A 24,534-nucleotide genomic window follows, 5' to 3' on the forward strand; every position below is an offset into this window, starting at 1 on the left:
CCTAATTGACTATTCTTCGAGAATTCCATTGCTGGAGCCACCAATTTAAACTAAACATTTCATTAACATAATTCAGTATTTGCTTTTTCGCGTTCTCAACCATCTATTCACCTTTTGGTGAACAACCTTCGAGAAATTAAATTCGATAATAAATATCAACAAAAGAAAAAGGATGAATTTCTCATAAAAAACTTACATCGATGATACTTTTCATGCGTATCCTGTACTGACTTCTAAGATCCATTCTACTCGGATAGTCTACTTCTCGGTAAGCTCTTACCTTATACCCTTATTTTGATTTTCTGATATACGAGATAAGCCTTGGTGCATAGTCCTTCCATTCTCTGATTAGGATTTGTTTATAAACTGTCTACAGGTTTCTTTTTCTTTTTCATTCTTCCACTTTTGTGAAATTTCATGCTATTCATCGAGTCGTTACCATAGAATGCAACCAAGAGAATTACACAAATTACTCCTTCATCAGTTGGGTTCTTTAGCTCAAAAACGACTTTGCCGTGGTGTCAAACTGAATAAATTAGAAGCAACTTCGTTAATTGCTTCTCAAATTCAGGAATATGTTCGCGATGGCACACATTCTGTTGCCGAACTCATGAGTCTTGGTAAGAACATGCTAGGAAAACGCCATGTTCAACCAGAAGTAACCCATTTATTAAAAGAATTGATGGTTGAAGCTACATTTCCTGATGGAACTTACTTGGTAACTATTCATGACCCTATATGTACTCCTGATGGTAATCTGGAAACTGCTTTATATGGTAGTTTTCTTCCTATTCCAGCTCCAGAACTGTTTCCTTACTTAGATGAAAGTCTGTATGCACCCGAAAATGCTCCTGGCTACGTGGAAGTAGAGGAAGGAGAAATAGAACTGTTGCCTAACTTGCCTCGTATATCTCTGCAAGTAACGAACTACGGTGATCGTCCCATTCAAGTTGGTTCTCATTATCATTTTCTTGAAACGAACGAAAAGCTATGTTTCGACCGTGCAAAGGCTTATGGCAAAAGATTGGATATTCCTTCCGGGACTGCCGTTCGTTTTGAACCAGGAGTGACAAAAGCGGTTCATTTGATTCCCATTGGCGGTAAACAAGTCATCCAGGGAGGCAATTCACTTTCTAAGGGACCATTTCATCAATCACGAATTCCTGAAATTCTCAAGAAATTGGCCAGCCAAGGCTTTATGCATAAACCTGAAGTACCAAGTCATAGCAACATTGAACATATTCAACCGTACCGGATTCCCCGTAAAATGTATGCAACCATGTACGGGCCCACAACCAACGACAAGGTTCGTTTAGGTGATACTTCTTTGGTCATCAGAGTCGAAAAGGACTTGACAGAGTACGGCAACGAAGCTGTCTTCGGTGGTGGAAAAGTCATCCGTGATGGAACCGGACAAGCGACTGGAAGATCGATGAATGATTGCCTTGATGTGGTCATTACCAATGCCTTAATTGTCGATTATACGGGGATCTACAAAGCTGATATTGGTATCAAAAATGGCTTCATTGCAGGTATTGGTAAATCTGGTAACCCAGATACTATGGACAACATTGCAGATAACATGATCGTGGGATCTTCTACGGATGTTATTTCTGCTGAGAATAAAATCGTTACGTTCGGAGGTATGGATAGTCACGTTCATTTTATTTGTCCTCAGCAAATCGAAGAAGCTTTAGCATCAGGAATTACAACTATGTATGGTGGTGGAACTGGTCCTAGCACGGGAAGTAATGCTACAACTTGCACTCCCAATGCAGACCTTGTGAAATCCATGTTTAGAGCTACGGATTCTTATCCGATGAATATTGGTCTTACAGGGAAAGGAAACGATAGTGGGTATTCTTCTCTTCGTTCTCAAATTGAAGCTGGCTGTAGTGGTATGAAGCTTCACGAAGATTGGGGCTCCACTCCCGCTGCAATAGATTCTTGTTTGACAGTTTGTGACGAATTTGATGTTCAATGCTTAATTCACACGGATACACTAAATGAATCTTCCTTCGTTGAGGGAACTTTTAAGGCATTCAAGGATCGCACCATACACACTTATCACGTTGAAGGAGCAGGAGGCGGACATGCTCCGGATATTATTTCTCTTGTGCAAAATCCCAATATTTTACCTTCAAGTACAAATCCCACGCGCCCTTATACTAAGAATACTTTAGACGAGGAACTTGATATGTTAATGGTTTGTCATCATCTGTCAAGAAACGTTCCTGAAGATGTCGCATTCGCTGAGTCTCGTATCCGCGCCGAGACGATTGCAGCTGAGGATGTCTTGCAAGATTTGGGTGCTATCAGTATGATTAGTTCTGATTCTCAAGCCATGGGTCGCTGCGGTGAAGTTATATCGAGAACCTGGAAAACTGCCCATAAAAATAAATTACAACGTGGATGCTTGCCCGAAGATGATGGGACGGGGGCAGACAACTTTCGTGTCAAACGTTATGTTGCCAAGTATACAATTAATCCTGCTGTTAGTCATGGAATTTCACATATCGTTGGATCTGTAGAGGTTGGAAAATTCGCCGATTTGGTATTATGGGACTTTGCAGACTTTGGTGCCAGACCTTCTACGGTGCTCAAAGGAGGTATGATTGCAATGGCGATGATGGGAGATCCCAATGGATCAATCCCGACTGTTTCTCCTATTCTTTCCTGGGAAATGTTTGGCGCAAAAGCTCCTGAACGAAGTATTGCATTCGCCTCAAATTACGCTGTGTCAAATGGTGTCATGAGCAAATATCAACTTCGTAAACGGGTGGAAGCCGTGAAAGGAACAAGGAATATTGGGAAAAAGGATATGCTTTTGAATGATTACATGCCCAAGATGAGTGTAGATCCGGAATCCTACACAGTAACTGCAGACGATACCATAATGGAATGTGACCCTGTTGATACACTTCCTTTGTCTCAAAAATATTTCATGTTTTGATGAATCTATCCATATACTTGGATACGAATCTTCGAAATGCAAGGAACAAGTTAATGGAAGTATTATATTAAACTTACTTTTAAGATCATTTATACTATACAAATATAACCATAGTACAACCTGTATTTTAACCTTATCTAAGGGTAATTTTCGAAAATAAAACAATAAAGAAATCAAGATGAACTGGAAACTTATGTTGTTTAGCAAACTACATTGGTAAAAAAGTGGGTTCGTTTGAGAATATGCTACTCTACCACTAACCCACATGTCTTAGCTCAGTGTTGCTCTAAATGAATAGAAAAAGTCATTCTTTTGTATGCTATTCGATCTTTTACGAACAGTAAGATAATAATATGAAGATAATCCAATCACTTGGTCGGTTGAAGTACTTCCTTCGGTCTCTGACAAAGTCGTCGTTATGGTTTCTTTTGTTGATCACAATGGAAGCTGTGGTTAACATATGCTTTTCTTCTTATACTATTGGTCAGTACCTTCATATGGCTGAGAGGATTGAAGTCGTTTTTGAAGCTGTAACGTCAATGCTTGTTGTGATTCTCTTGGGATCGCTGTATTTACTGTATGCCGGTTGGGAAGCTGTCTTACAAAAAAACGTTGTTGCTGTATGTCACACGTTTCTCAACTATCGTCGCTAATTGACTTATTAGACCAGTGCTGTTTTACTATTTCATGTTTCGTTCTTTATTTATTCCATCATTCAATATATTCAGATAGGAGTCTGTTTACGCTATACGGATTGGACTTTTAATAATTCTAGTTTTCCTCCTTTCCATCAAATCAACCTGTATACCTCGTTTAGCAAATACAAGGCTGTATTTAAAAATGCAACATTTACGTTTTACAATCTAGAAGCTTTTTACGTCGCTTTGCCTGTTGTTATAGGTTTGATTGGTATCATCCTTTGTTTTTTAGTCTACCGTATGAACAAAGCGTATGGATGGGTTATGTATCAACGACACGGGCCAGATCTTCACATGAGACGACGATATCTCATATACGAGATTTTTGTTGCCTTGGTGAAACTGGATCTTTATTTTTGTAAGTTACTTTGAGAGCGTTGAAGCACAAAACAATTCTTGTTAACATCAATGCGTGAAGGTATTTGTTCAACGATTCAAATAGCAATGCTGAACAAGCATCCGCGGGGCGGCCATTACCAAAAAACTCGGATTGTCCTTATGCTATTATTAATTCCCTACACCCTATTTGTTTTGTCCGTATCGCTGTATGCAGTGCGTAGAGAAAGTTATGTGTTGATGGCATACGTGGAGATAATGATGCTTGCAGGGTCGGCATACTACTTGTACTACATGGTAGTTGTTTACAATAACACAAATTTTTGGATTGTGGATTTTAGTGCTTATTCGTCGCTACCTGTAACGCTGATTACCGTGATTCATGTCTTAAGTACGTTTGGGATAGGAATCACATGCATGGTTAACTTTGGTCACGGACTTCGTGAATACTGTAAGTGAAAAGAGGTTGGATGAATGAATGCTTATCAATGTATTTAGTAAACTATTTGGATCAAAAGAAAAAGGAAGAGTCGAAAACTGCATTGAATCTTCCAAGGTCTCGTAGACCCATTGACGATTAAATTGTGCCCACTCTTTTTTGCTTTTGTTTTTCCTTTATTTGGTTGTTTTATTTTGTGTCTTTTTTACGTTATAGTCTTTGTCATTATTGTCGTTGTTGTTTGGTTTGCATACGCTAAATTTCATAGACAGGTTGGTTTTCTAAAGTAAACAAAAAAAAGAGAAAAAGAAAAAGAAAAAGAAAAAGAAAAAAAAAAAAAAAAAAAAGAAACGAAAACCACCCGATATCGCAGTACTTGTTGTATACTGGAACCATAATTCTAAACTGTTATTCCTCGTTCTTTTCCTATGGCTTTACTTTCTTTTCGTATTGTTTCGATCTTTTAATATATATCTATGGTTTGCTTGTTTATGGTTTTAATTATGGCCGTCCTGCTTCGGTTACTTTTCTTTATAGATTCTATACTATGATTTTATAGCGTTTTCTTGTCGATTGGTTAATAGAATTGTATTTATTTGTTGAGGAATGGAGAGTAGTTACAAGAGGAATCATTGTCTATAAGCGGTAGTATGTATGGGGTACGAGATATAGAATTAGCATTACTTTTTCTTTTTCTTTGTTTTAGCAAAGCATTATACACCAACAAATCCAAATAAAAAATGAAGACTGTAATTCCCATATCACGAATAAGTAGCTTTCGAGAATTGAACTAGTCCTTCCAAAAGGCTCGAGGTCTACTGATTCATTATGGAATTAAATATATATGTAAAACTTTTCTTTTCTTTTCTTTTCTTTCACTTTATTTTATTTTATATTTTTTTCCCTCCCTTGCCTTTCTAAAACATTGTCTGTTCTTTGTTTACATTCCATTGTTTGTCTACGCAACTAATTCTTCCTCTCTATCCCATACAACGCAACGCTTCATAATGCTTCATTTTCCGGCATGTTATTGTTACCCTTTACGAAACCCGAGTGTTACTTATACGTTCCATTGGTAAAGCCATTTGATTTGCTTATAACCTTAAATCGGCTATGGGATCCGTTTACGAAAACTATATATTACCGGCCTTGACGACTCACAAGCGAACTTATTCTTCACCATCATTCATAAACACCAACAATTCATAAGACCCAAGCAAACGTATTCGTGGATCAGTCATTGCGTTTTGTTTGTATATACTTGATATCAGAAACAAAAACGAGTTTGTAAATTTCTTGACTCTTGAACTTTCCAAGCTCTAGTTGCTTTCGATTTTGGATTCATTTGATCCTGCTAAAACTTGCTTCCAAAGGTTAAAAACGAGATATTTGGATCTAAACTACTTTCCATATAACTCTCCTTTTTAACACTAGTTTTTATTGATTTCTACCTTTCCTTTTTTGGTCTCAACAGTAGGTGGTATTCTTTTTGATTCAAAAGAAAAGAGAATTTCGCATTACGTAACGAAACACGTCGACCCATTTGTAATTTCATTGACTTGTTGATAACTTTTTACGACAAGTTTGTTGAATTTCTTTCGTTCTTTATCCCTTTTTTTATTTTTATTTTATTTTTTCGTCTTCTCTTCTCTTGAGAAACTCATTTTCAATCACTCACTCCCCACTCACTTTTTCTTTAGCTTTTTTTTTTCTTCTTCTTTCTAGTCCATGCCGTCTCTATTAGCTTCTCGTATCCGCAACCCAGCATTCGCCAAAAAGGTGGTCTCCGACCCAGCTTCTCTCATTCCCCACTTCAAAAATGGTGACTATATCGGTTGGTCTGGTTTTACCGGTGTCGGTTATCCCAAGATGATCCCTCAAGCTTTGGCCAAGCATGTCGCGGCCAAGGACTTGCAAGGAAAAATGCGTTTCAAGCTCTTCGTAGGCGCTTCCGGCGGTGCCGATACTGAAGGCAAATGGGCTGAACTTGATATGATTGAACGCCGTTGTCCTCATCAAGTCGGCAAGCCCATTTCCAAGGGTATCAACGAAGGTCGTATTAACTTTTTCGACAAACATCTTTCCATGTTTCCCCAAGACTTGCTGTATGGCTATTACACTCGCAACCGTGATAGGAACTCTCTGGATGTAGCCATTGTCGAAGCTACTGCAATTACCGAAGATGGTGGTATCGTTCCCGGTGCATCTGTCGGTGCTACCCCAGAATTGGTTCAAATGGCTGAAAAGGTTATTATCGAAGTTAACACCGCCGTTCCCTCTTTTGAGGGCCTTCACGACATCGTTGACATTCCAAACCCTCCTCACCGTACTCCGTTGGCGATCAACCGAGTGGATGATCGCATTGGTAAACCCTACATTAAAGTCGACCCTTCCAAGGTAATTGGTGTTGTTGAAGCAACCTATGGTGATATTACCGGCCCTAATTCTCCTGAAGATGCCACCTCGCGTGCCATCGGTGGTCATTTGGTGGATTTCTTTAAACACGAAGTGGACTTTGGTCGTATGCCTCAACATTTACATCCCATCCAATCTGGTATTGGTAATATTGCAAATGCTATTATTGGTGGTTTAGCAGATTCCCCTTTTAAAGATTTGGAAGTTTGGACGGAAGTCTTACAAGACACTTTCTTGCCCTTATTTGACACTGATAAACTTCGCTTTGCCGCTGCCACCTCCACTCGCTTTTCACCTCAAGGATTTGAAAAGTTTTATGCAAACTGGGATTACTACAAGGATAGAATCTTGCTCCGCCCCCAAGTCATTTCCAACCACCCAGAAATTATCCGTCGTCTTGGCTGCATTGCAATGAATACCCCTGTTGAAATTGACATGTATGCTCATGCTAACAGCACAAATGTTTTGGGCAGCAGAATGTTGAACGGTTTAGGTGGATCGGCTGATTTCCTTCGTAATGCCAAGTACAGTATCATGCACACTCCCTCTACTCGTCCTTCCAAGAAGGATCCTACTGGTGTTTCTTGTATTGTCCCTATGGCTACTCACGTGGATCAAACTGAGCACGATCTAGATATCATTGTGACCGAGCAGGGCTTGGCAGATGTACGTGGTTTGTCTCCTCGTGAACGTGCTCGTGTAATTATCAACAAGTGTGCTCATCCTGATTACAAGCCTATTTTGAACGACTACTTTGACTTTGCTGAGAAGGTTTGCTTGGCTAAAGGTGTCGGCCACGAACCTCATATCCTTTCAAGCGTGTTTAAGATGCATCAAAACTTGGTGGAGAAGGGAACAATGAAAATTGACTCTTGGTAATTGGAAACTTGTAAATTAAGATTTTATACTTAAAACAAGTACTACATTTGTCAACGGACGGTTTTTTATTTCAAATTTGTCTATTTCATTCTTATGTTACATGGTTTATGATCATTTTGATCTTCTTTTAATACACAAAAGGTAAATTGAAACGCAACGAATATTTAATGACCCCCCTGTCCTTTATTACAGATGAGAAAATAACATTGTTTGAACCAAGAAAGGTTGTTTTTTGTAAAGAACTTGTAATCCTGTATCGTCGTCCTGTATCCATTATTGTTTATAAGAACTAATTGTACATTACTGAAATCAAGTACTTGATATTGACTGTAAAAATGCTTGAGTTAGTTTTGTAAAGCACTTATAAGGCTCATGAATTTTAATTAGTAATTATGGTGTTGACTTACCTCATCGTAAGATGAGTCAGTACTAGCAAATACGAATTTTATCGTCTTGAAATATCCACTCAACTAAATTCGCAAAGCGTTTTTTTTTCTTTCCCAAAGATTTTTCATTGTTTATTTTCAATAGGAACTTATTTTTCTTTTTCTTGAATATTTTGTATCCGATAAAAATGTCTTCAACAAGTATCGACCATGATCAACTCCCAGTACAAGTTAAGCGTTGTTTGGGTTCCTCTAAGTATATTCAATTGGCAACATGCTTTCAAGATCAGCCCCATTCATCTTTAGTAAGTCGCAATTCTGTGAGTTTCACTACAAAACTCATAGCTACGCAGTAAATTGTTCATAGTACTACCTGTGAATGATTGATTGAATAATTGGTTATTAACTATAAACAACAGATGACTTTTACTTATGTGCCTGCTGGTAGGTGAAGGATTCAAGGGTGTTTTTGTGGTATACTAACGTATAACATTTTATTAGGACAAGCCCTACCATATGAAGCTGACGACTGTATAATTCTCACTACTGGTGAAAACAGCAAAAAGACTTTTAATATTAGTTCGGTAAGGAAAGGCTTTGTGAAAATTTTAGAATCCAAACGCTTACTAACTTGCAAAATAAGAATCCTCGAGTATCGTTGCTAGTTCATGATTGGACTACGAACAGACAAGAAGCAGACCAAGATGCTTCTTCTCTTTGCAGTCTACTGTACAAAATGAATCAAGCTCAATGCTCTACCACTTCTGTGAGCTTGAACGGTTTGGCTACCATTTTGCCTCGTGGTAGCGAAGAAGAAATGTTCTTCCGTAACAAGCACATTCATACCAATGACCAAGGAAGCACCAAACAATACGTTGAAAGTGAAGGTTTTCGAGTTGTTAAAGTGAAATTGCAAAGTGCCCGCATCAGTGATCAACGTTTAGACCATGTTGTCAAGTGGAACGCTAAAGGCGAGGAAACTCCTTTTTAGCCAATTTTTTTGATCAATTAAAAAAATTGAAATAGTGTTCTTTTCTAAAATTGCTTATTATTATTATTATCATTATCATTCAACGATTGGCCTTTATCCTTTATTTATCAATTTATACAAGTTTTCGGTAAAATGTCAATCATCTTCCTCCTCTGTATTGTAATTCTCTTGGTCATTATCTTCCGTGTAGCCATTCTCTGCCAAAACTCCCTCATCATCTTCTTCGTCTTCAATCATCAAATCCAATGGTGCAATTCGAAAGTCAACAAAAGTACACAAACCATCTTGACCTACGAGCATTAACTGAATATTCAGTGTTCCATTTTCATCTATGCGTAAGCTCACTTTAGTACCTGCCTGCAAGGCTTTAATCGCTTGACGAATAAGAGCAAAACGGTAGGTATACGTATACTCTGAGTTCGTTTCGAAAGATTCTAAAACATTCTTTTCATTTGGATATTCCATCTCCGTTGTAGACATCCCGCCTACGCATCGTAGAAGAAATGTCGACTTTTGGGAAGAAGTTTCAATCATAAGCGATTCACTCAAGTTATTGTCTAACTCTAAAAGTGCGTCGTATAACCAACCACTTCTCATAATAACTTTTGTATTCAAGGTAGTAGCTAACCTGCTAACATCGATGTTTTCTTCATATTCTAATGTTGATAATTCACATATCGTAGAATATCCTGCCATTTCTTCAACCCTGCATAGTAGTGTTAGCACAAAAAATACAATGATTAAAAAAAAAATTCTTCTAAAACATACTCCCATTCAAACGGGTAACCAATTCCTTCAAAGTGTATCTTGCATACTACACCTCGTTTATGCATAGTATTTGTAGAAGGCTGTTGATCCCACGGATTGGCAATTTGTTTGTCTTTTCCATCTGTATATATCGATAAGCATTGTAACAACGGCGCTAGTCTGGTCTTGAAAAGGTAGTTGCTGTTTTCTTCATCGTCCTCATAATTATACTTTTGAAATAAACCTCTGTCAATGAATACATGTGCTATTACTTATTAATAATAGATTTATAAAATCGAAAACATTTGCTGATCTGTAATACTCTCAACATTCTGTGATAAACAATACCTTGCAACGATTGAGATTCATCCACTCCAAAACGTATTCCACGGCTAGTGATTTCTACTGTACATTCTTTCGCAAAATCAACACATTTTAAAGTCGAATGGATATGCTTAACGTAGACTGTTTCTGCTTGGAACATTAGAATGGTAAACAAAAGAGGTGTATCGCCTTTAATAATTAAGTCGTTAAAAATATAATTTCTAAAGTATTTCTATCACGCGTGTAATTACAAGGAATGGAGCAATATTTGAAAAATTAAAAATTTACACTGATGAAGACTCTTTTATAAGTTCTCATCAGAATCTGTATCGAAGACCTTTACTTGAAAAACTTATGGGAAATCGTGTATCAGTAAAGCAATAGAAATAGAAATAGAAATATTTTCTTTTGTTTCAACGGGTTGATGGAGTATGGGCGTTAAGTTACATATTGCATTCCCAACGAGGTTATGGCAGGTGCAAAAGTAAACGTTGTCATGCTCGTATATCCTCTTTTTATTGTTTCTGTTTTATATTATGATACTGAAAAGGGATAATCCACTTTAGATGAGAATGCTTGAATTTAAGCACACCAATGTTCATAAACCTATTACATTGGGCAAAGCTCTGGCAGACTCACAGGTTATGACGATGAACTTATTTTAAGATTTTATATTCTTCTTGGATGTGCCAATCTTTCGTCGAGACATTGAGATTTCATTTGCTTTCGACTAGTAACGTATGTTGAAATGACCATATTCATTACTCACAATGGGAGGTAATTGACTTTGCTTTATATGAATTTTATTATCTTTAAAAGCTGTTAGGCTTCAAACAATCCAAAATACCTGTCAAACCCATGGAGCAGCTTTGTAAAAGTCCCAATATGTTTCGTCAAGGCTTTCCAGTGTCCATCTTAACTAAAGTATGAAATTTATTGTTTATTGCTTTAATTTATACAGTAAACAGGTCATGTTCTTTGGAGACGTAACCGACTCAATTCTCAGCAACTTGAGAGTATGATATACTTGAAGCTTTCGGTACAAAGATTTAGTTTAAGTGATTTCATTTATCAATTAAGAAATTAAAAAATGCTGAAGTTATTCACAGTCGAGTTTTTTGAGTCTTCACCACACTACTTTTTTCATTGATCTTGCAACTAGTTACTGTGAGCATGAATTCTTTAAAAAAAGACAGTGTTTACTTTATTTTTCCAAAACATAACATAACACCTTTCTTTGTTCATGTTTAATGTTTTATTATATTTTGGTCCTTGCAGCTCTTCCCATCTTAAACATTAACCAGTTGTCTATTATACTCGCCAGTCAGGAGTGCTGTTCTTCAAGAACTGACAGGTTTTTTCAAGCTAAAACGTACATTAAGTATTGAACATTGCGACTTTCGCATACTTTGTGTTAAGAAAAGGAAAAGAATGAACGTGGATTCTATATTTAAAAATGCCAATGAACCTACTAAAAAGAGAACGCTTGATGATAATGATTCAACTGAGAGGTCAATAGGCAAGCGCCGAGTGGATGAGCCAGAATATCAGATTATGGAGGACGAAGAGGAGTTTGATGAAGAGGGCGGTCGCTTTTTCGGAAGCGGATTAAGTGAAAGAGAAAAGGAAAGTTTACAATTTTTGGACCAGAATGAAGGAACAGAGCCTTCTGTCGCATTAACTCCTAATGAACTCAAAAAAAAGGTTGTGAAACTGGAAAAAGTTTTGAACCAAAACCAAGAACTTCGTTCAAAGTATCCGGAATCCCCTGAAAAATTCATTGAGTCAGAAGCGGACTTAGACGAAGAGATTCGCTCATTTAACATCATATCTGAATATCCAAGCTTATTTCCTCTGTTCATAAAATTAGGATGCGTCACGACATTCTTGGAACTTTTAACTCACGAAAATGCAGATATAATGATTACAGTAGTAGATTTGTTTCTTGAGTTAACAAACGAAGATATTGATGATGACGCTTTAAGTTCTCTTTTTAAAGCTTCAATAGAAACCGGATTTCTGCAAGTGCTCGTCAGTGGACTAAAGAGACTCGATGAAAAAAACGAAGCAGACAAACATGGTGTATACTCCATTCTATCGCTTTTTGAGAACCTTATTTCGATAGACAGTGAAGTATGCTCGACGGTAGCTCGAAAAACCGATTTGCTACAATGGTTACTTCAGCGGATTTCTGTTTCTGAAACTTACATATCACCAAATTTACAATATTCAGTAGAACTTTTGGCTATCTTCCTTAGCCACTCACAAGAGGCCCGCAAAAGTGTTTGTGAATCAAATGGTACAGATTTACTACTTCGAAAAGTTAGTCCCTATCGTTTACGCGACCCTTCCCAAGGGTTAGAAGAAGAGACCATGGAAAACGTTTTTGATTGCCTATCTAGTCTTACACAGGAAGTTTACGGCAAAGAGTCATTCATGAAGGAAGAAGGAATTGAGCTTTTAATTCTAAATATGAAGAACAAAGGGAAAAGTAGAGATTCTTCATTTAAAGTTATAGATTACTTGCTGTTTGGACCCATTTCGATGCCGTATTGTCAACGCTTTGTTGAAGCAGGAGGATTAAAATACATTTTCTCTACTTTTATGAAAAGTCAAAGTTCAGAAACAATAGACCATATATTAGCCATCTTTTGCTCCTTATTTCGGTCATTACCAGCAGATACGATTGAAAGAATGCGATTTTTCAGAAAGTTTTCTGAAAGCAATTACGAAAAAACGAGAAAATGTTTTGCAATATTCTGTAAACTGAACGCTCAGTTGGAAAAAGTTAGTAAAGAAAGAGATTCAGATCAAACAAGTGAAACTGAAGAAGAAAAATCCACTCGGTGGTTTTTGGTTCAAATAGATCATGGGTTATTTGCATTTCAGTCGGTGATTGTTATTTTGGGGTGGCTATCTGTTGAAGACGATTCTATGTTAGAGACAATTAGATTGCTATTAAAGGAAGCCAATTACTCTATGAATGATTTAAAAGAAAAGTTACGCTCTTATTATGATAGCCTAGAAGACCCTGCGAATCAAAACGAAGAAAGTGATGGTGCATACAGAATTGAAGAAAAACCCATGATTGCAGCTTTATTAGACGCATTTCCTGAAAACTGAAATGCGATATAGCTAGGATCAACAAAAGATATACGTTAATGAATGTATAAAAACTTTATTAGATTATCGGCATAATAGGAAAGAATAGTATATATAATGGATTGACCTACTGACCTCAAAAAGATGAAAGGATAGAATTTTATTCAGCCAAATGAGAGTACTCCGTTTCCATCAGTTGTTTTTGGAAGAACCTCTCAAGACGGTCAGCATTCTTGTAGTATGTTGTGCTTGGATCATTATATTGTCTGCAATTATTGAAAATTAATTTTGCATCACGGATGAATTCTTCTACAGACTCATATTGATTGTTACGAAGCCGATATTCCATGGTTGATAAATCCACAGGATGCTCGATGACTTCGTAATAATCTGGAACATCCTCCCTGTTCACTGGTTGAGCAAACGGCCAAGAGGAAGGATGATTTTGCATTTCAGTGAAGAGCATTTCCAACACAGCGAAGAACGGCTTAGGTTTTGGCTTTTTTGCCAGCTCCTCCATTTCTTTACACCATCCAACTTCCATTAAACCTGGAACTTGGTTTGGTTCAATATGTGCTGGTCCATTCTTGAAAATGTCTAGTCCGGGATATACGATGTTGGAACGAGTAAGTTTATTTATTTTCGAGATTACAGCGGCCTTTTGGATGGATAAAATGACACTCGCTTCCAAATATTTGATTTTTGGGAGCATGGTACACTGCATCAACGTACCGCCTTCGTAATCTTTTATGTAACCCATCCAGATTTCTTTGGGCAAATTAATTTCCTGTGTAAACCCTTGCTTTTTAAAGTAACCTATGGCATAATTATCGGCATACGTGAGGAAATGCTGGATTTTGGAAGTTCCACGAACATAGTCTTTAAGATGGTTCATTAAATGGGAACCATAACCCCGTACTTGCTCAGTAGAAGCAATAGCACAAAAAACAATTTCGGCGAATTCACGTTGTTCAAAAGGACGGTAAGTGATGCCACCCACAACGTGCAAATTATCTTTCACAATGGTCATGGATAAGTGATTTCTGTCGTAAATAAGTCTGGTAATATATTCTTTTGGCATTTTTGGTAGTTGTTTCATGAAAATATTTTTTAAACCTGTCAACATTATAAAGCTTTCAGGATTATCGTCATTTGCTACCACACGAAACTTTATGATTCCTCGCTTTTCTTCTAAAGCTGCAGGCTTTTCAAGAATTTGAAGCTGGCTCACATCAAAATCTACTTTCAAGTCAGATGGAAGCAAATGCCGGCGTTTTCGAGGATTTCCATCATCATCCTCTTTCGTGGCCGAGGATGATTCGACATGTTTAGTCATAATCGTTTCTTTGCTTTCTTCCCCAAGGCTAGTACTAGTAGGCTTGTCGATATCCATCATGGTATTTTTTTCTTCCTCTTTCTCCGAGAGATGGTTCGGATTCATCCTGTTTGTAATGAATTCCTAATATGATCGTATAATCCTAACGTCCACACCAACTGAAAAAGAAAGAAAGCATACAAAATCTATTTCACAAAGAGAACCAAAAGAAGCGAGAAAACAAGCTTTTTCTAAGTGAAGTATTGGAAAACACTTGTAAGCACGGTTTGTCTTCCTTTTCGTTATGCAGTACTAAAAGTAAATAACCGAGTAACAGTAAAGAGAAAGATATGTAGATACTGTTTAAAATAAAAGCATTTTCTTCACGAACTTCAACCAAAATTAACAAAATCCCAAGTTCTTTTTACTCTCGTAGGTCTTCTATGGTGGTAGTGTTTTCCCTATTTAGTGACTCCTTGCGCGTCACTCGCTATTCGAAAGGTCAATTTCAGTAGGGAAAACCCATAAGAAGCAGGATAATAAACGGGAAAAAAAATAAGCAAAGACCGTAGTATTAGCATAATTTCTATATTCTTGTAAAAAAAATAATCTTTTATTTTTCTTTGGTGTGATTTGGTCAATAGAATCCAATCCATCAGCGCTTTTGTAAATGGGATAACTTTTGCTGAATTCCAAGAGCTTCTGAAACCTTGCCTTTGCAGCCTTACTTGACTATTTTGGATACATTGAACTTTTGAAAATTTGCGACAAAGCAAACAAGCCGAATATCTCAGTAAAATTCGTCTTCAGGTGAAGCCAAGAAACCCATCTTTACCTTTCTTCATAACTGATTAAGGCAATATATACGAATAATTATTTATGTTTTTATTTGTTGTTTATGATAAAGACAATTTGAATCCTATAGAACCACAGGTATAAATAGCAAGCCTTCTACATTTATATCTTCTTAAATTACTACAATATAATAATCAATTATAATATAAGTATACAGAGCTACATTCAACTTAGGACCCAAGCCTTACTCCTCTTTAGGGAAATATTTGTTCATAATGACAATGCTTACGTTCCTAGGGAAATGCTTCTTTCTTTAACCAATTGCTTTTACATTAATCTAAAGAAAACATAGAAATATATTATGTTCTTCTTTTTCTTTCTTCCTCTTGGACTCCAGGATTTTTGGCATAATAAGAGTAAATATGCAAAACTTTTACTGACTTGTCCAAGATGGTATGTTAACAATAGTCTTGAAACTTAAACAAAAGGAACAAGACCATTACCTCTCTAAAAATCTCATCCTTTGGCATTATTTATAGGAAACAAGAGTGCTAAGATTCTTGAATAATAGAGTTACTGACCATTTCTAGTTTCAATAAATCAGGTACGATACCCCAAAGGTCACTTTCTTGCTTCCTTATATCAGCGTAGCCTTTTAGGAAAGCATTGCTAATTGATCGAATTCATAGTTCGTGTTTGTCGACATTGGAAAACACTATCCCTTATCATTTTGCCTATCCTCCCTGTCTATACCACGAAAGTAAGTTTGATACGTCTGAAATTTAAACTTGATGCCTTTTGCAAGCTGACGTAGTCTTAGGCTTTACGATGCTCCGTTTGTGGATGGTGGGAACGTACTAACAAGCACTTGATTGAAACGAAAATTAAAGACGAACCTCGTCTGCAGGGTTCGAGATTACAAGGGAATCCTGGCATACAATATCCCCATCCTGCAACAACGATACAACAGCCGTGCTATGAATCTGGCGGCTCGGATCCATCACAAGGCCAATCGAATTCAAAGCCCCAGAGGCATTCTGAGGAGCCGCTTCCTCCCTATTCATAGGAACCGTAATCGGAAGAGTAATGTTATTATCAATTTCTTTCTTCGTCAATGACCCAAGCATCTGTTATTATGAATTTGTTCTACAGTGAACGTCACTGCATGGTTTTCCAGAAAAAATAAAATAAAATAAAATGTGATTATCTAGCGCTAGCAATACAAAACTTTCATAAAACTAGCATTCAGCATTTTACGCCTGTCCAAAGGACAGATTCTTTTTTGCTTTATTTACTATTGTACACCAAGCTATTATAGTGAGCACCTAATCCGTATAAGTGTTGATAGTATGCGATACACACGGGCGTTGTATGCTTCGCTTCTTGAGGCTCAAATTTTATAACAGGCCCATCCGTATTGTATACGTGGATAGGAACTTGAAGGTCATTAGCAAGAGCTTGAATTTCAATATCACCTCCCCATTTTCCGGTTCTCCGTATTTCATTGCAGTATTGTTCCACTGACATTACTTCCCCTGTGTCTTCATCAAGTAAGAAACCTGAATATTCATCTCCATGCTTATGAATATAGTTTGCAGCATGATCACGGAGCTGTTGATAATTTAACTTAATATTAAAATGATAGTTGAGTTGATGAGAAATGGATGCGAATAGACAATGGCCATCCGGAGTGATATCAACGGCAACCAACCCTGAATCCGAAAGGATTTTTGAAAGCTTATCTTTTTCAACTTTTTGTTTATCAACTGTGCCTGCATGTTCTTTTTCTGCTTGTGCACTCAATTGCTGTAATTCTGCCTTCCTACGTTCCTAATAAACGTTAGTAATTCTGGCACAAGTAAAACTTTCCTTAAACATACAAGACGTTCTTTTTGTCGATTTCTTGGCTTCTTAGTTTCCTTGGGCTGTTCTGCTGGTTCGTCCTTTAGATTTTCAGGTGACTTCTTGGGCTTGTCTAAACTTGTTGATTCCATTTGTTTTAGTAATGTAGTAACAAGATCATCTTGATCATTTCCTTCTTGTGGCTCCTCCGTTCGTTCAAGATCCATTCTTTCATGAGCGTGTCTCTGAGACAGATCGGCTTCCATGTCGGCAATTTTTTGTTGAACTTGCTTCTTTTGCTTTTTATTTCCCTCTTTAGCTTGCCTCCTGAGAGTTGCAATAGAAGTTTGAAGCTGTTTATACTCTTCTCTCTGTTTACTGAACAATTCCTCCATCATTAAATATTGGCTATGTTCAGGTCTTTAAACGTTACATCTTCCAAAATACACTTAACCTTGTATATAGACTTATATTTCGCTGCTTTTTCATTTTTTATTTTAAAGAAATAATATTTTAATAGTTGATTACTTCAATTGAGAAGGTGAATTCAATCTTGGTAATTATTAAGGCAAACGAAGAATTTAGTTGTAATTAACGCTTATTTTAAGTACTGCTAACAATTATTTTATAGTGAAATAGAATATTAAATGAAAACCCAAAGAATCCGTTCTATTAACCTACATTAAAAATGTACATAATTCCCTTTAGCAATTCAAGCAAAACGTATGCCCAGTGTAAACACATACTGTTTTTTTGTGATATGCTATTTTAAGGAAAGAAAAGAATCAACCAAAAAAATCAAGCATCAAGCATTTTTCAGGTAAGACAAAAAGGGAATGAGAAGAGGAATTATTCATTGTCCTGAATATTGAAACGTAGTAATAAAAGACTTAGGTAGGATCCAAACATCAAAATGATTAATCCCAGCAGGATGGTATAGTATTGGAACTGATGGAGATTATGATCTAAAAGATCCACTGTCTGTTATTATCTAAGCCAGCTTCTATTAATCCCATACACTAAGCGCTTTTAATTTTCCTTTTCTTGAAAGTTTCTGAATCTTTTCCTTTCGACTTTCTAGACGACTTTTTTTCTTTTTTTCTATCGGACTTTGAATGAGATGATTTTTCCTTCTTACGCTTTTTTGATGATGTCGATTCGTCCAAATCTTTTCTCTTCCTTTTATGCTTCTTGTCTTTAGATTTATGCCGATCAGATTCAGATTTCGCTTTCCGAGAAGACTTTTTTGTAGAGTGCTTAACTTTCTTCGGCTTTTCAGCCACAGCATTGGCATCATTCTTCATATTTTCTTTCTCTTTTTGTTCTTCAATTGTTCCAGAAAGACATCCTGCGTATCGAAATACAGTCGACAAGGCTGAATATTTACTGTGATATTTTGCCATTGCAAGCTTCGTAGATGTCCCTTGCGTTTCCAACTTAACCTGTTATTAATATATTAGTAAAACAAATATCATTATTCAAATCATACATTGCCATCTCCAGTGTTTACTTGGATAGAGTTCAACTGTGAAGAAAACACATTATCCCACCATTGATCAGCATAATCATGCTTTGTACCCAACTAAAGTATTCATTAGAATAGTTCTTTTTGTAATTTTCCAAAAATATGAAGTGTCTTTCTCCATTTGTAAATTTTTCAAACACGTACACCACGAGTATCATATTTTCTAGACGTCAGAACTGGTTTGAGGAGACCACCTTCTTTTAAGGCATTCCCCTCTTGCCAACCGAAAGAGTTTAGGTACTTTTTTGAGCTAAACATCAATACGCTCAAGGACTTCAGTAACCACCGTCAACTGGGAGGTGGTGGAAAAGGGTGCAAGTCCAGAATCAAATTGAAAACAGTTAGTAACGAAACAAATTCCCCAGATTGAGCTATAATTAGAATTTTTCGTTAACTATATTAACTTTGGAATTTATTATAATCCCATTTTCAAAAAAAAAATGTCAATTGCGGCGACTAGCATAGACAACAAGAGTAGGTAATTACTATAGAGAATTCCCAGTTAATTAAAATATAGTAATTAAGGAACTTGTACTAAAGACTCATCTCTCTTTTCCGGATGCTCACTTTTCCACTCAATCATCAGTACTGCTCTCAAGAAATCCATCGCTTTGAGGGAGATTCCTATTGCTAGAATCAGATTGCTAGCATAAAAAAAGTTTGCATTCCCACAACCAAGAGTGATCCAGGAATGGTAGAACGTTGTCCCTAAAACGAAAGCAAAAACTATTACATTATTTGCTAAAAGACTGTATTTCATATTTTCCTGAACTTTTCCAAAGATAGGAAGGAGAGATACAAACAATGAATAATCGGCAATGGAAGGATAAATTTTGAATATGCCGTGTATTCCCATCATTAGGACAGTCGCAATTAAAGGTAGCTTCCGCAAACGAATGGTAATTGGGATGATGAACATGACGGGAGCTACAGAAAAAACAAATAAGAAAAACAATCGGAATTCTTCAAAAACCTCAGTAAAAAAATACCACCAAAGTCCGATGTTAGGAGAGAGGTCATGAGCGTTCCTATACACATGAAGTGGAGCCATCAAAAAATTATATGAGTTTAAGAGAATTGCTGAGCCAAATACCAGACAAGACATGTAAAATAAGAAAATAATAAGCGTCTTGGAAAGATGGACATTTTGGTTGCTTCGCCTCAAGATATAGTAGCTGGGTAAAACAAGAGAAATTGTACTCGGATTAATAAATAGACTTAAGGCAGTAGTGCAAGCGTATCCCACTTGATAACCTTGAATCGCAAAGTAAACAAAAGTAAGCGTAAAAAAATTCAAAACAACATCGCTTGAACAAGCTATCGTCGGAAGAAACGTAAGTGGATTCAGCAGGTAACTATCACTGTGGTTAGTGCATTAAGGAAATTGAGGTATATTAACAGGACAGATAAAAAGAAATAAAAGTCCTGAAGACATAAATAGCTTTGAAGCATTGACGGAAGCCTTACATGATATAAATCCACAAAGAAGAAGTTCCAGCATAAAGTTCTCTACGTTTCCTATTCTCTTGAAACTTCTTTGAAATACTGTAAACAAACCAACCATTAGCTACAGTTAAGAAGGAATAAAGCATGCGTATTGCATCGACTCCCCCTAATAATTCAAAGGTGAAATGGAGAAACAAAAGTAATGGGGACTGAAAATAAATCCCTCCTTCGTATGGATCAAGTCCACGGCGATATAGAAAAAGCCCTTCTTGTACTCGCAGAAAGTTAGATATAGGAGTTGCAATTTCAATTCTTTTTGACAATGCTTCTGAAACGCTCGAACGTGAGAGATAATATTGAAAAAGAAAGGAGAATAAAGCAATGAACGTCAATTTCAGTGTTTCTTTCGACTTCATGTTGTTGCCTTTATGCAGGTTGAGTGGGCTTATTTACGTTTCGTAAACTTGTTCGGAAGTTCAGGGTTAATAAGGCATGTGCTCGAATTTTACCTTCTTCAAATGAGTTTGATAAGAGTTGAACAACTAAGAATAAGTAATTTGAATATTTTTATGAATTCGTTTGTTTGATTTAGACTTCAACGTTGAGATGTTGAAATGTAAGTATCGAATATGTGTTACCTTGGACTGAATACTTCCACCACAAAGTGTACCTGTAGTTTGAATTTAGTAAGAAAACACAAAACTGTGAAACAAAGGAAAATTTATAAATTTGGTACAGCCAGAGAATTAACACATCAATTATTGAGCTGTAAAGGTTTATAAATATATATCTAGTGAAAAATGTTGGGATTGACGCGCCTTGGGCTGCGTCGTTTTGGTACCCATTCTCATCTCAGGAACGACGGTAAAATCAATTTAACTGAGGTATTACAGAAGTCAGTTTTATCTAATCCAGAAAAACCTGTGCTGAAGAACAAGGAACCTGCATATGTGGCAGGTTCCGAATTTCTTCCTAGACCTTACTATTTGCATGCCAAATGTTTAAAGAATAACACTCATGTCACCCTGTGCAACCCCGATAAAAAAATTATCTTCAAAGCATCTGCTGGATCGTGCGGATTTCGAAAAGGAAAGAGACGCGGATATGATACTGCTTATACTGTAACCTCAAGGGTCCTCGAGCAAATTCGTCTGAAAAATCTAAGTATTGAGAACTTATATGTTGTTTTTCGAGGATTTAGTCAAGCTCGTGAGGCTGTTCAGAATTGTTTACTAGGCCAGGAAGGTTCAATAATTCGAGATAAAATTGTCAAAATCATGGACAAATCTGCCATTAAGTTCGGTGGCCCCCGTGGAAGAAATGAAAGAAGAATTTAATGTTGTTTCAGTACTTTAAATCTGACTCTCTTGACTCGGACATGCTTACCTAAAACCAGTCGTCATTTATTCCCCATAATCTTTATTTTGAACGATAGTAAAAGATATACACTTTTGATACAAATCTATATAAAACCTTCATATGTCTTTATTTAGACCATCCCTAAAAAAACAAAAAACGAAAAGAAAATGACTTCCAAAAAGTAAACATATACGGTGTGGTGTATCTTGTATAAACAGGGTAAAGAAAGGACGAGAAAAAGGAAATATACAGCGGAAAAAAAAACTCACATAACAACAGGTGAAACTAGATCAATTTCTGAAAGTAAAAGCTCGTAAAAATCATCATCAACCCAATTCTCATTTCCCACTGCATCCAGTCTCGATGACACCCGTCTTTTCTGATCTGTTGAAAAATGATATTTTCCTTTTAATGACCAAGGTTCATACCACCTGCCTGCTATATCTGCAAGCTGGCATACAAATTCTGAAGAATCACTATGCATAAGGGTATATTCAGTTCGTGTTATGTCTTCTGCCATCTGTATGCGACGAGACAACTTATTACGATCACGAAATTGATGAAATGTTTGGGCTGTGGCATCTTTCTGTTTCCAGAATGATCCTTGAATACAGACGGTATCATCAATATTTACAAAAATGTCGGAGATAGACATAAAACAGGTACCTGTAAATTGAGAGGGAAGAGAAGCGTTATGCAAAATGCAAAGGTCATTAACCCACAATTTTTCAGCTCCATAGAAAACACCCAGAAAGTGATCGTTTAAATTCTCCTGTCCATCTTCGATTATAGGAAGGACGGTCATTGGAATAGAATGATTTTCATCTTTAAAGACAAGATGTTCAACATTGTTGCTTTCTATAGGTTGAAATTTTCCATAAAGACACCAAGTGTGAGCGATGTCATTAGCAAGTCTGTGGCCTGGGTGACTCAAATCTGCGGATCTTTGTACCCATGGTTCAATATCGGCAGCAGCCATGTCGAAGAAAAATCTCGAATTTCCTAGTTCCTTGCAGTGATACTGATACGGCTCGATGTAGGCATCCAAAAGCGGATTTGAAGAATCATTGTTATTATTATTATTATGATTAATCAAATTCCTAGCGACAATAATTGCAGGAATAATTTCAAAATTTATATCAATCCATACCACTTCCCCGAGTCTAAATGAAGATGGCCAAGTAAATGTATCATCTTTACACTCATGAAAATTCCTTTCCAATTCCTTTTGAATATTTCTTCGTAGTTTGATCGAACCATTGGCACATAGTGAGCAACAACAATTCGTTGCATTCCTTGATAAATCAGAAACTAACCAGTAGAGGTGATACTGGAAGTCGCTTACGGATCGAAAAGGGCGACCACCAGGATGTCCATACACCCAATACTCACCACGCTTAGATCCAGAACCATCACGTAGATATATTTCATAATGTTTTGGCAAGGCCTCCAATACATAATTCTCAAAACTTTCGATCGTCATTAAGCGGGAAGTGTATCTGGAGGGAGCATTTTCCTTGGGCTCATCAGTCGACACTGTTCTGGAAGGCGGCCTTGACCGATGAGAAGAAACCATTGGTTTCGTATTTAGTTGAGATGAAGTAGATATAGGGTTAATAACAGTAAACGAAGTATTGGGCAGTGTGCTGGGAAGTAGTTTAGGAGCACGAGTCGATTGTTGGTGAAGATCATGAAGTACTTTCTGGGTTGAGCCAGAACCTCCGAAAATATGTTGAGCTAGGAAGTTTCCACATGTTTTTCGGAATGCAAGATGTCTTGGATGATCATGAGCGAGAGGCCTAATCGAGGGAGTATAACGGGTCCTACTGGAATTACTAGGCAAGGTTCGAGGGTCTCCGTCCGACCAAGTACAAGCTATGAAGGGCATATGGGGAAGTTAGTTTCCTTGAGAAGAGAAAAAGAGAATCCCTACTACCAGATGAGATTAAATGTTGTAACAATTAGTTATTATAATAAAAAAAGAGTCCAAAAATAAAGATTACAAAGTACCAAGAAAGTGAACAGACATGTGTTTTCCCGTTCTTACTGTTGACTAGCTTCCTAAACGAATTCAACAAAAGAAGGATTTAGCTGTAGGTGATTTGTCTTGAAGCTAATAATAATACATTGAAACAAAAAAAGGAGTTAGGAATTATAAAATACCAGTAAATTTAATTGTTAAGTCGTTCTCGAAACTAGAGATTTTGTGATTGTGAAAATGGTCCAGTTTGGGTAGGTGCATCTTCCTAGGAAGAGAAGTACACACTTTCTAAAGAAGGATATACAAGTACTTGAATAACATGAATAGAACATGGGAATAAATATTTTTAATTTTAAAACATTTAAGGGAGTACTATTCAAAATTGAATTTCCTAGATGATATATGAATTGAACATTCAAATTGCAACCAATGTTATATTGATGACAAGTAAATTGGGCTAAACTAAAACTAAATATGACATTCCTTATTTGTTTAAATAAGTATATCCATCTTTATAAGACTTAAAAATTCTATTTATTTGGGAAACCAAGTTATGTTGATTTAAGCCGATCCGACGAAGCCCTTGAGGCTTTCGTTTCAATTGAACGTTCGAAATATTTAATTGTAAATTGGAATGAATATCGTGAACCATTTATTTGGTAAAAAGCAAGAGGATAACGAAGACGAACAAGAGAAAAAAAGGTATATTAAGAAAATCAAGGCGTCCACCTTTGTGTACGGGACAACCTTCTAGTCTTTATATGTTTCTTTTCTATTACTTTCTCTTTTTTGAAATCGCCCATTGTAAGCCCTAAAAAGAAAACTCTTCAAAAAAACCCTGCATCCCTATCTTCCTCTTGATCCTATTGGGATCGCCTTCATAAAGGAAAACATCTGTTGTTTCTTATTTATTTGAACATTCTTTTCTTCGAAGCAATGGACTGCTTTTGCGTTTCTTTCATTTAAGTGTTTCTTACTCATGGAACCGGCAGTAAAGCACA

General features: G+C 36.7%; 13 protein-coding genes across 13 annotated transcripts; 7 read left to right on the forward strand and 6 right to left on the reverse strand.

Annotated features, from left to right (window-relative positions):
* Positions 1-445: 445 nt before the first annotated feature.
* Positions 446-2,953, forward strand: SOCG_00596 (urease Ure2; the record flags this gene model as incomplete). The annotated part of the gene is made up of 1 exon (XM_013163016.1): positions 446-2,953. The coding sequence occupies one exon, from the start codon at positions 446-448 to the stop codon at positions 2,951-2,953; it is 2,508 nt and encodes an 835-aa protein (XP_013018470.1).
* A 353-nt stretch (positions 2,954-3,306) lies between these two features.
* Positions 3,307-4,568, forward strand: SOCG_00597 (uncharacterized protein; the record flags this gene model as incomplete). Its single annotated transcript, XM_013163017.1, has 4 exons — positions 3,307-3,584; positions 3,624-4,009; positions 4,070-4,438; positions 4,486-4,568. The coding sequence occupies 4 exons, from the start codon at positions 3,307-3,309 to the stop codon at positions 4,566-4,568; spliced, it is 1,116 nt and encodes a 371-aa protein (XP_013018471.1).
* A 1,015-nt stretch (positions 4,569-5,583) lies between these two features.
* Positions 5,584-8,013, forward strand: SOCG_00598 (acetyl-CoA hydrolase). Its single transcript, XM_013163018.1, has one exon. The coding sequence runs from the start codon at positions 6,155-6,157 to the stop codon at positions 7,718-7,720; it is 1,566 nt and encodes a 521-aa protein (XP_013018472.1). The 5' UTR covers positions 5,584-6,154; the 3' UTR covers positions 7,721-8,013.
* Positions 8,014-8,127: 114 nt separating this feature from the next.
* On the forward strand, positions 8,128-9,838 carry SOCG_00599 (pyridoxamine 5'-phosphate oxidase). Its single transcript, XM_013163019.1, has 4 exons — positions 8,128-8,411; positions 8,526-8,550; positions 8,608-8,690; positions 8,750-9,838. The coding sequence occupies exons 1-4, from the start codon at positions 8,295-8,297 to the stop codon at positions 9,095-9,097; spliced, it is 573 nt and encodes a 190-aa protein (XP_013018473.1). The 5' UTR covers positions 8,128-8,294; the 3' UTR covers positions 9,098-9,838.
* On the reverse strand, positions 9,233-10,328 carry SOCG_00600 (checkpoint clamp complex protein Rad1; the record flags this gene model as incomplete). The annotated part of the gene is made up of 3 exons (XM_013163020.1): positions 9,233-9,803; positions 9,866-10,109; positions 10,193-10,328. 3 exons carry the CDS (start codon positions 10,326-10,328, stop codon positions 9,233-9,235), a joined length of 951 nt encoding a protein of 316 aa, XP_013018474.1.
* Positions 10,329-10,501: 173 nt separating this feature from the next.
* On the forward strand, positions 10,502-14,979 carry SOCG_00601 (DUF1716 family protein). The gene has a single exon (XM_013163021.1). It carries the CDS (start codon positions 11,600-11,602, stop codon positions 13,289-13,291), a length of 1,692 nt encoding a protein of 563 aa, XP_013018475.1. The 5' UTR covers positions 10,502-11,599; the 3' UTR covers positions 13,292-14,979.
* On the reverse strand, positions 13,431-14,711 carry SOCG_00602 (SAGA complex histone acetyltransferase subunit Gcn5; the record flags this gene model as incomplete). The annotated part of the gene is made up of 1 exon (XM_013163022.1): positions 13,431-14,711. One exon carries the CDS (start codon positions 14,709-14,711, stop codon positions 13,431-13,433), a length of 1,281 nt encoding a protein of 426 aa, XP_013018476.1.
* A 608-nt stretch (positions 14,980-15,587) lies between the features above and the next one.
* Positions 15,588-16,640, forward strand: SOCG_00603 (uncharacterized protein). The gene is made up of 4 exons (XM_013163023.1): positions 15,588-15,833; positions 15,971-15,984; positions 16,070-16,140; positions 16,201-16,640. Exons 1-4 carry the CDS (start codon positions 15,742-15,744, stop codon positions 16,444-16,446), a joined length of 423 nt encoding a protein of 140 aa, XP_013018477.1. The 5' UTR covers positions 15,588-15,741; the 3' UTR covers positions 16,447-16,640.
* SOCG_00604 (OTU family cysteine protease) lies at positions 15,639-17,885 on the reverse strand. Its single transcript, XM_013163024.1, has 2 exons — positions 17,261-17,885; positions 15,639-17,210 (listed from the first exon to the last, which is right to left on the reverse strand). The coding sequence occupies exons 1-2, from the start codon at positions 17,618-17,620 to the stop codon at positions 16,668-16,670; spliced, it is 903 nt and encodes a 300-aa protein (XP_013018478.1). The 5' UTR covers positions 17,621-17,885; the 3' UTR covers positions 15,639-16,667.
* A 356-nt stretch (positions 17,886-18,241) lies between these two features.
* On the reverse strand, positions 18,242-19,005 carry SOCG_00605 (ribosome biogenesis protein; the record flags this gene model as incomplete). Its single annotated transcript, XM_013163025.1, has 3 exons — positions 18,242-18,664; positions 18,733-18,804; positions 18,892-19,005. The coding sequence occupies 3 exons, from the start codon at positions 19,003-19,005 to the stop codon at positions 18,242-18,244; spliced, it is 609 nt and encodes a 202-aa protein (XP_013018479.1).
* Positions 19,006-19,267: 262 nt separating this feature from the next.
* On the reverse strand, positions 19,268-20,609 carry SOCG_00606 (pig-U; the record flags this gene model as incomplete). Its single annotated transcript, XM_013163026.1, has 2 exons — positions 19,268-20,102; positions 20,215-20,609. 2 exons carry the CDS (start codon positions 20,607-20,609, stop codon positions 19,268-19,270), a joined length of 1,230 nt encoding a protein of 409 aa, XP_013018480.1.
* Positions 20,610-20,854: 245 nt separating this feature from the next.
* SOCG_00607 (ribosomal protein subunit S18) lies at positions 20,855-21,717 on the forward strand. Its single transcript, XM_013163027.1, has one exon. It carries the CDS (start codon positions 20,994-20,996, stop codon positions 21,528-21,530), a length of 537 nt encoding a protein of 178 aa, XP_013018481.1. The 5' UTR covers positions 20,855-20,993; the 3' UTR covers positions 21,531-21,717.
* SOCG_00608 (chromatin silencing protein Clr2) lies at positions 20,870-23,830 on the reverse strand. Its single transcript, XM_013163028.1, has one exon. The coding sequence runs from the start codon at positions 23,438-23,440 to the stop codon at positions 21,818-21,820; it is 1,623 nt and encodes a 540-aa protein (XP_013018482.1). The 5' UTR covers positions 23,441-23,830; the 3' UTR covers positions 20,870-21,817.
* Positions 23,831-24,534: the final 704 nt, after the last annotated feature.

This window comes from Schizosaccharomyces octosporus (assembly GCF_000150505.1).
Source record: "Schizosaccharomyces octosporus yFS286 unplaced genomic scaffold supercont6.2, whole genome shotgun sequence".
NCBI classification, from domain to species: domain Eukaryota; kingdom Fungi; phylum Ascomycota; class Schizosaccharomycetes; order Schizosaccharomycetales; family Schizosaccharomycetaceae; genus Schizosaccharomyces; species Schizosaccharomyces octosporus.

Excerpts from the sequence above, each read along its gene's own strand:
- SOCG_00608 (XM_013163028.1), bottom strand. The coding sequence starts at position 23,440 with ATGCCCTTCATAGCTTGTACTTGGTCGGACGGAGACCCTCGAACCTTG.
- SOCG_00598 (XM_013163018.1), top strand. The coding sequence starts at position 6,155 with ATGCCGTCTCTATTAGCTTCTCGTATCCGCAACCCAGCATTCGCCAAA.
- SOCG_00603 (XM_013163023.1), top strand. The coding sequence starts at position 15,742 with ATGTTCTTCTTTTTCTTTCTTCCTCTTGGACTCCAGGATTTTTGGCAT. Across the intron at positions 16,141-16,200 it reads TCCCTGTCTATACCACGAAA|GCTTTACGATGCTCCGTTTG; the intron begins GTAAGTTTGATA and ends ACGTAGTCTTAG.
- SOCG_00599 (XM_013163019.1), top strand. The coding sequence starts at position 8,295 with ATGTCTTCAACAAGTATCGACCATGATCAACTCCCAGTACAAGTTAAG. Across the intron at positions 8,551-8,607 it reads TTTTACTTATGTGCCTGCTG|GACAAGCCCTACCATATGAA; the intron begins GTAGGTGAAGGA and ends ACATTTTATTAG. Across the intron at positions 8,691-8,749 it reads AGACTTTTAATATTAGTTCG|AATCCTCGAGTATCGTTGCT; the intron begins GTAAGGAAAGGC and ends TTGCAAAATAAG.
- SOCG_00601 (XM_013163021.1), top strand. The coding sequence starts at position 11,600 with ATGAACGTGGATTCTATATTTAAAAATGCCAATGAACCTACTAAAAAG.
- SOCG_00607 (XM_013163027.1), top strand. The coding sequence starts at position 20,994 with ATGTTGGGATTGACGCGCCTTGGGCTGCGTCGTTTTGGTACCCATTCT.
- SOCG_00604 (XM_013163024.1), bottom strand. The coding sequence starts at position 17,620 with ATGATGGAGGAATTGTTCAGTAAACAGAGAGAAGAGTATAAACAGCTT. Across the intron at positions 17,211-17,260 it reads ATCGACAAAAAGAACGTCTT|GAACGTAGGAAGGCAGAATT; the intron begins GTATGTTTAAGG and ends AACGTTTATTAG.